The sequence below is a fragment of the Haliaeetus leucocephalus genome, unplaced genomic scaffold (genome assembly GCF_000737465.1).
Source record: "Haliaeetus leucocephalus isolate CR32 unplaced genomic scaffold, Haliaeetus_leucocephalus-4.0 Scaffold339, whole genome shotgun sequence".
NCBI classification, from domain to species: Eukaryota; Metazoa; Chordata; class Aves; order Accipitriformes; family Accipitridae; genus Haliaeetus; species Haliaeetus leucocephalus.
The window spans coordinates 3,563,972-3,573,392 of NW_010972775.1; the positions used below are offsets into that span (position 1 = coordinate 3,563,972).

General features: G+C 41.7%; 1 protein-coding gene and 1 long non-coding RNA gene across 2 annotated transcripts; both read right to left on the bottom strand.

Annotated features, from left to right (window-relative positions):
- Positions 1–875: 875 nt before the first annotated feature.
- LOC104834407 lies at positions 876–3,583 on the bottom strand. Its single transcript, XR_774621.1, has 3 exons — positions 2,767–3,583; positions 2,116–2,259; positions 876–936 (listed from the first exon to the last, which is right to left on the bottom strand). It is a non-coding gene; the product is annotated as an uncharacterized LOC104834407 (long non-coding RNA).
- A 324-nt stretch (positions 3,584–3,907) lies between these two features.
- Positions 3,908–9,393, bottom strand: FBXO22 (F-box protein 22; the record flags this gene model as incomplete). The annotated part of the gene is made up of 5 exons (XM_010572255.1): positions 3,908–5,143; positions 6,389–6,554; positions 7,538–7,702; positions 8,741–8,836; positions 9,246–9,393. Coding segments are annotated over 5 exons (1,005 nt in total), but the record flags the coding sequence as incomplete, so codon positions are not given.
- Positions 9,394–9,421: the final 28 nt, after the last annotated feature.

Below are 9,421 nucleotides of genomic sequence, written 5' to 3' on the forward strand. Positions count from 1 at the left end.
GTAATGATATTTTGACTACTACAACTTTTGTACAGGCAAATGATGGGCTGTAAAAATGTAGCTGAGCATCCACTGGTGGCACTTTTTAGCAGGGCTCTGTAATTTGAATCTATGTTGTACGTTCTCCATCACAGAATTTGCTGCTGTTTCAAAGTATTCAGTCATTTTCACCAGTTCTGGAGATTCTAGGAGAGTTGGATTAGTGTTTGTTCTCACTGTTGCCATATTGACAACTCAGCTAAGACAAGCTTATTTTAAAAAAGCTGTTTCTAACTCTTATAGCTGTGAAAAATCTATCTTGAAAAGGTGACATGACTGCCACTGATTCAGTGATGTGAATCACTCTGACATTTATTTTGAGAAGTTTGTGCTACGTGCTAATCTCAGTGAGGCTCTAGCTATGAAATGTAATGATAGCAATTTATAAATTGTTTTTTAAAAGCATTTAGAAGCACAAATTCCATTGATTTGGGAATAAAATTTTTGCTCCTGAATTATTAAAGCACTTGAAAAAAAATTCCTATTAGCTATTTCTCTGCTAATAATTCTAACATAAGTATCCAGGTAAAATAATTTCCAAATAATCCAAACCTATCTTATGCCTTTCCTTTGAGAAAAAAAGTTTCCAGTTTTTCACTGTAGCTATGTTGTCTGTTTAGAAAAATACCATACATTGTTACGAAGTGCTGTTAGGCATAAAACAATCAGTACAAGGGTCCTACAACGTTTGAACGTCTATTTGTTTGACCTACAACTGTGCTACAGGACCAAGGCACACCACCACCACCACCACCAGAAGTGAGCTCAGTTTACCTCGCTGCATACCTTTGAGCGTGTAGCTCAGGAGACACATTCCTAGACAGAGCACCCTCAAGGCTAATGTGGACCTCCTCCAAAACAGCCTCTTCTGGAGCCTGTGTCCGGCTGAGACATGGGCTTAGGAACAGGAAAAATTTCAAGTAAGAAATTTGATAGAGTCTGACGTTTATCTTGCCTGCTTTTGTGTGCACAAAGTACAACTGCTGTATTAAGATGGAATGTATTTTAGAGATCCACCACAGACTCATACAGTAAAAAAAAAAAAATCTCCCCACAATAGAATAATGAAAAATAATCAGACAGTGGGGGAGGTAATTATTTTCTTAATGTTTGCAGAGTGCTCAGACATTATAATATAGAAGATCCTATAAATGTACGTTTACTATCTTTGTAACTTATAACTATGCAAACTTCGAGACCTCCAATGTTACTTTCCTGTATCACTCCATTGAGTAAAACAGAAGTAGCATCTGAATGGCAAGTGTTTTTTAACGTGTTCTCTCATTTGGCCAGACACTAGGGGTTCAGAAAACTTAGGTTGATATCAATGAACACCATTACAGAGTTACTTCTAGTAGAAAGTTCTCCATTTTTAGAAAAACAAAAATAAACTAAGAGGGGGTAATGACACTGAGTGAGTTTTGAGGTACACCTTTAACTAAAAATTAATTAAGAATCATATGTAATGCCTTTTTTTTTTTTTTTTTTTTTTTCAAAATTCAGTCTGAGGTTTAACATTCTTATTGGCCTTCTCTGCTGCACGCTGAAAGTCAAAGTTTGGCTGCATCACTTACGTATCTTGGTTTACTGTTCCCTGCTAAGGGGGCAGGATTCAGTGTGACTCATTCATCTGTTAAAATAAGGTTTCTTCCAGTATTAACTTGGGCCAAAACAAATCTGCACAGAGAGTAACAAAACCCAAGTTCACAATCTTTGCAGTTTTCTGCAGTTTTTAACTGAAACTGCTTTCTGGCAGTACAGTTGTGACAATTTAGCATAATTTGGTGCCTCTTTATCAAATTATTCTTGCTTTCTTACAACTGCACGTTATAGAAACATCCTATAGTGAGGGGGGTTTTGGATTAGTAATTTTAGAATAAAAATTATTGTAATAGTTTTATGTTGGGCAATTGCAGTTTTTGTTGTACAAGCACGAGGTTATACATCACACTGCTTGCCAATTATTTTTTGTACGTTTGAAACCTACAGTTCACTTAGCTGAATGATGCATTAAGAACAAATGTGCAACAAAACATTGTTCATATTCAAAACACGGGGGAAAAGAATGTCTTTTACCTTTTGTCAGCAAAACCATCACTTCACCCTGCAGGTCTTGTGACTTTGAAAGTTTTCTTTTTTTCTTAACAAAACCAAAATCCAGTTGTGGTCACGTAGGGATTATATTCTCTTGCTGGAAACATATTAGCGTCAGCACTGTAACTGCAGATAATTACCTTTAGAGCAGTCCTGCTATTCACATTTGCCTCAATTGCTGAATATTCATTTAACTCACTTTGTCCACTTTAATACCTCATGGTTGTTTTTTGAGTCACAGAGGTATAAATTACTGCACTGCAAAACTTCCTACCCAGGAAGAACAAGCTCTGCCTTTTGGTACGTGCACCTTTTAAGCACATGTGTTTTGGTTTCACTCAGGAGTTGTCGTGGTTAAAGAGAAAATGAGAGAGTGGAGGCAAAATGTATTTGGATAGCAAAACACTTTAATCACAGATGTTGCAATGTTATCAATTGCACCACTTCCCCGTCATTTGGAAGATGTGACACCATCTGGGAGAGACAGTGTAGCAGTTCCAGCCATGCAGTGCGTGGTTCTGGAGTCCCCTGGGCTCATCCCCACTCCCTGAGGTTGGAGAGATGATGCTGGACTCTGTTGCAGGCTCTTGGGGTTCCCCCCTGCCCCCAGCATCTTTTCTGTACTATGTTTACCTCTTAAGTGTCCTCAGCTACAGGACTGGGCCGCTACAGGACCTCGCTGACGATCAGCCCCTTCAAACCACACACTCATTTCCTGGTTTTCTGTGCCATCGTTGGAGCTCACCATCTGCTTCTTCGGACACTTCTGGACACGTTTGCACCGTTGCTCAGAACACGTGGTTGCTCATACTTCATCTCCTTCTACTACAGCAAAAAGTTAGTTAAAGTTCATGGGCTTATGCTAGTAGCAACGCTGACTAGCCCCAGCTCCTGCTAACAGCTACAGGAATCCTCTCTGTTACAGAAATGAAACATCTTTGCCTCTTGTTAAATAAGTAGCTTATGCAGACAGAAAGGGCCAAACATGACATTCCGGTTATGCTGAAAAAACACGTATCCACCTCCCACTGAGAGGCTTCTCTTAAAATTCAAGCATACTCCATTTCCAAATACCTTTCCTTCTAAATGCAGTAACTAAACGTTTTCCAAATCACACCCACACTTACTAATCTCCTATCCCTAGGCAGCCACTGTGAGTTCACAACTTATCCTCTGTCTTCCAATTTAAAAAACAAAAACCAACCATCATCAACACAGCCATGGTAAAGTTCTGTCTGTGCTCAGCAGCCACTGAAACCAAGTTTCTCAACACTCGGGGCAGATACACCTCTACCATAGCTTGTCAGGCCAAGTTCAAGAAAAGTTTTAACTAGACACGGGCAAAAAGTTGCCAACTGTAGTCTTGGTTGGTACATTTAAAGGAAAATACCATTAGTTTGTCATACAACATAGAGATAAGTATTTTCTTTTTACTACACTGAAAACGGGCCAGCTGTTACTAAGTGAAAATAAAAGGGAGGAAAGAATTTAAAAGGGAGCAAATATATTATTAGCTATACTGAGACTATGCTGGATTTACTTACTTGAACTTCGCAATACTGCATTCCAGCTGCAGCAATCAAAACAGGTGACTGACGTAAAAGCGTGGAAAAAACATGGAACAGCACAAGTCTTGTTTAAAGGCTCTATATAAATAGAACACAGCCAGATCTTGGGTGGCGCACAATTTCAAATTAAAAAGAAAAAAAAAAAAACTTTTAAAAGGAACTTAAAAGACACCAGGTAGTCTTAATTTTTAGCACTCTGGATTTAAAAGTTTATAGTAGAGAGCATCCTGCTACAAGAGAACGTAAAAGGCAACCAGTACATTTTGATTGTATAAACTTAAATACACAAAGACTGAAATTGCTGGTACGCACGAAGTATCAGACACTATTCTAAACCACGGATTTAAGATTGCTGAAATTCAGTTCAAGATGATGAGACAAGCTGAACTTGTAACTGGACAACATCTCTCTAAATCAAAACCTTTTCTCTAAGAATAGAAGGCAAGGTACTTTTACGTATTTTTCATCTTTATTTCATAAGCACTTTGTTATTTTTCTCTAACGATTTTCATTCATTTTATCTAGTAAAACCATTCAGTTCTGTAAATAGTACTCAAGTCTGGGCAGGTCGTGCACCTCTCTTGAAATAAAATCCAGGAAACGGTGGATTTTACGCATCAGTATTTCAGTACACATCAGTAGTTTTTCTAGACTGTTTCACATACATAAATAGAGCACATCAAAGTGCTGTTTCTTTCTACATGTTGGTATTTGGACTCCAACAGCCATTTGTGCAAACAATTCTCACTTTGGAAGAAAAAGGCTTCCTTCAATTGCAGAATTCCATCAAATATCGTCTACCTGCAATTCTGATGTGTACAGGGGATTACACAAAATGCAAAGCTTTCTCGCAGCTATTATATTAAACTCTATTCCAACTACAAGATTCGATAATATTACCAAAACAACGTTTATGTTTTGGAAGGGGCTTTGATTGCAAGATGTCCACTCTTCCAGACTTCTCAGCTTTCTGGAATGAAACAAACAGCTCACTGAAGGATTAAAAACATATTTACACTTGGTTTGCTTTAGTTGAACCAAGATGAATAAGAGTCATAACGGTAGTGTAACCATGAAGCAGGTCATCCTTTATGTCATTACATTCTCTTAATACAAAATTCCCAGTAACTATTCGATCACATCCTATTTCCCCATGTCCAAAAAAGCCAAAGAGGGGAACGTTAGGAAAAAACTTCCTAAATGCATCTGCTTCCATATTCCTTTTGGTTTTATAATGCCGATATCCTCTGCCAACACACGCAAACATGAAGCCAATGGTGTTACGCTCGGGGATGTTTGCTGCTTTGAGACGCTGCATGGCGGCTTCTGCTGTCCTCTCATCAGCTACATCCTGGTCTAACAAAACAGTGGCACTCTGGATCTGGGGACCGCTGAAAGCCAGCCCAACCACACCGCAGGCATCGCCAGGCTGGGCATTGTTACTGAAAGGCAATAGGCACCAAGTTAGAGAACCTTCCAGGGAGACCACTTCCGACCTGAATAAACTTCTGCTGTGGCAGAAGTAGGCTTCAAAGCAGACCGACATCCTAGTGATTCTGAAAGCCACCCATAGCTAAAAAACAAACCAAAGCCTTCAAATTTTAGCAACTTTTTTTTTTTTTTTAAGCAACCTTTCACAAGGAAAAGCTTTCATATCCATTCCCAGGGATTAAGCATAAACCTACCTTTCAAATGCACGCCAAATTCAGCAGTTTGTTTATGTCACAGCTCTGTAATTCCAACTAAACTATTAGTTAAACTTAAGCAAAGGTAGTCGGCATTTACATATCAAACCAGGGCAACAGTCAACAATGGCTTCAGATTCACGTTGCTTTAAGGCTCCTTGGTTAGCCAGGACACACTGGTTTTAGTAGTTACCTGCTTATGCTTTATTAGCAATAATTTAATATACAGTCAGGTCTCTTATCTGGAGTAACGGTGCAGCTGGCGTGCATTAGATGCAAGAAAAATGTTGGTACTGCTACGGAGTTCAGACCTACGCTGGCATGAGAGGAGCCCATGGCAATGTCTGCACTGTGCACCCCTGCACAGGACGCTCCAGTGAGGATGCGCCAGCACCCGCGATTCAGATGGCACAAAGGGCTCTCCCCGTGCAGCAGAGCAGCTGGAGCAACTGGAGCCCAAATAGGCCCTGCAGGGATCCTGGCAGAGGGAAGGGGTTTAAGCTAGATGAGATCTAGACCAGTCCTGTGAGCGCCACATCCTTCAGCAGCAGCAGCAGCATATTAGGTGTGCTCCTGAGGCATGGTCCTGTTTGCATGTTCAACTACTGCTCTGTAAAGTGAACCAAACCGAGGCTGATACAGAAACAGAACGTTCATGTAACTGGTCTCTGCCACAACGAGTGATAATTTATCTGCAAGCCAGGGAGTAAAACAGACTGCAATAAACACATAGCGTATCTGAAGCTGGAAATCTCTGTTGCAGTGGGCTTCTCCTAACTGGGTTTCCAGAATCCAATTTGTAACACAGTCATACAAAGCTTCCAGCTTTTCTGGCTAGATCACAGCGTAGCAGTTGGACTTCATGATCTTAAAAAAAAAAAATTAACATTTTACTACTGTTAATGGGCATTTCTAGTATGACATAACTAAATGGCTATGGCTTCTGCAGTGTTTCTCCCATTTTAAATCTTCTTTACAATTTACCCTGAAAAAGATACCTACTTCTCAGAGGTCAGTGATGTAAAGCTCTCCACTTGTCCTCCAGCCAGGATGATACTCTTCTCATTCAAAGGATTGACTATTTGATGAAGAAATCGAGTCGCTCCAGACTTCCAGGAGTTGTAGCCAAACAGAAGAACCACCCGGAGATCTGGGTTATTCTTCAGACCTACGAACAAAACCACAAACACCAACCCTCTTATTTTGAAATACTGACCCCTGAAGTCCAACCATCCTAGCCTCTCCTCAAATAACACATCACACCGTTAGTGATGGCTTTCCATTGCTGCAATTGGGAAAAGAAGACACAAGTTGCTCAGGCATTCAGGAGCTGGGCCGCGTTCCCCACGTAAGTGAGAATTTCTGAAAAGAACCTAGCAAGGAAAAGAAGGCTGCACCTGCTTCCTCCAGCTTTCAACGTCTTTAGCAGAGCATTTGAGTTTTACCACAGCCTCTGAAGGCACAGCTCCTCAGTTTTACTTGGCAGCCTTAACAGTCCCTTTTACAAGTAAGAACCAAGTGTCTAGTTTATTCAACAAGAACCACAACACAGTAAATAACTTTACCTGAAAATTAAATATATTACGTACATCAGCCAGTTGCTTATCCCAAGGCAGAAACTCTCAGGTTCCTAGAATACTCAAGAATCCCTCATTATATTACTCTTCATAAATGATCTACCCTGCTGAGAACACAACATGAGGAATGTAAACCGTATTTACTGAAATACGCTGTGTTCCATTCTACCCCTCCTTGCTACAACACCCGACTTGGGATCTAAGTGCAAAGTTATTCTGGAGAAGAAGAGAAGCAGCTCCTCCCCGCTCGTTTCTAAACCGCAGTGATGGGAATCATTCCCAATGGCACAAACTCATTTATTGTTATTTTTAAGCCATTAGAGGTTGCTCAACATGGAATAGCTCTCCTTGGAACCTAACTGAGGTAATCTGAGATCAATACTCAGGATAACTTAATCTGAATACTTCAGAGAATCGGAAGAACAGATGTGCATAATTACCAGCTGCAGCCTGAGAGCACCACAGCGTGCTCTATGAATGGAGTTAGAACATAAGCTGTTGTTTCCATGCTGGCGCCTGAAAGAGCAATACCACACTTCATAAAAGCCCAAAAAAGGGGAGAACGAGGACATACCTGCTTCAGCAAATTTACTTTCATCAAAGACCCTGTTCTTCAAGTCTTTTGAAAAATGGAAGGTATGAATTTTCACCCCATCGATTTTGGGAAACAACAGAGCAAACCCAGCTTCGCCCTCTTCAATTTCTTGAGGATGATTGCTGCTTGAACCCATAGGGGTAACTACAAAGATACAAAACCAGACATCTTGTGTTCAGTCATTCCAATACTTTTGTCTACACTGTAACACAGATTGAAAGAGGCAGAACAGCTTACATAACGTAAAACGTGATCGTTCATTTCCGTAACAACATATGTAACTGATGACTGGTGTGATTTTTTCGTTGATGTTTTGGTAAGATGAAGCATGTCTGAGTCCTTGCTGGCTATAGATCATGCTGACCTGACTTTGGACAAGGAGACATGGATGCGTTTGGACATTTCCCCCCAGCCACACCAAATATGAATCAGTTGGAAAACAAGCACTGCGCAATACAGCAGCCTCAAGCCCTCCTGCCAACTTCTGCAGGTAGGCAGAAATACTCAGATTTTTACGGACCACAAGTGAAACGGAGAAAGGTGTTATACAAGCGTGTGATGACAGTATAAACCAAACTGACACAAATATGGGGAGTGTATTATTGAATTATGGTAGCAATAACAATTAAATACCCTACTTATGCTGTGGGAAGAAAATTTAAGGCAAGAAACTAAGAAAAAAACTTTCTAGTGATAAAAAGCGAAGCACTAGAAAAAAGACTGCCAAAGGAGACTGTGAGTTTTCCACAGCTGCTGCATACACCTCCTGCTAGGCCATAACAAACAGGTACGTACTGAGGACGTCCTGTACGATTACTCACAATGTGACTCTGAAAAATGCAGATAAATCCAAGACGCGGTCAATAACTACATTAAAGTGCCAAGAAAAACTGCAATAAGCTGCCTGCTCATTTAAATCAAGCCTTTTAATTATAACTGCATCACACGAAGTAAGAATTTAAGCTCCGTGTGACTCAATAGCGACACTGCGAACTCCTGGAAATTGAAGCTAGCGCCGAACAAGGTGGGAACAGCACATGGTAATCGCTGTGAGAACTCTCCCGTCAGTCTGCAGGACTACGCTTTGAAAAAATGTATGAAATTGTGAAAAATGGGAACTAGAATAGATGTGCAATAGGCTGGACGCCTCCAAGCTCACAAAATCGCAGGTTTTCCTCCTACCTACAATCCCTGGGGTGACCAGTCCAAGAACCTGACATCGCTTTGGCAACAATTTTTCAAGTGCGATTGCCGTTTCTTTACTGTTTCTTTTCCTGGCTGTTAAAAAAAGAAGAGAGAAAAGCAGAGAAGAGTAAAAATCAGTTGCTCTGAACAGCGCTGGAACAAGCCCTGCAGCCAATCCCATCCTGTCTAACCAACACTGCCTGTCAGTGGCTGCCCCATTCCCAGCGTGGCAAATCCGTACTAGTCGGTGAGAGCACGGGACTGCCGGCACGCCAACAGAACCGACGTCCTCCAGGGAACGGGGAAGGAACTCGTCTACATCTAGGAGCCGCGCTTCCCGCTGCAAACATAGAATGACGCAGTCTCGTTTTCCCGCCAAGGATTTACTCTCCCTCGAGCTCGACGTTCGGAGGTCTCCCTTTCGGCCAGCTTTCCTCCATGCGCCGCCCTTACGCCCGCAAAGCGCTTCTCGAAAGCAGGAGTGAGTGGGTCGGGGTTTTACCTTTCTTCTGCTCGTGGCACTCCTCGTGCCCGCTGAACGTTTCCGCGTCGGCTATATAGAGCACGGTCTGCGGCAGCACGTGCACCTTCTGTGGAAAAAAGACGGGGAGACGGGACCGCGCTATAACCCAACCGCCTCCCCAGCGCCCCGGCCTTCCCCCCGGGCGGCGGCGGCGG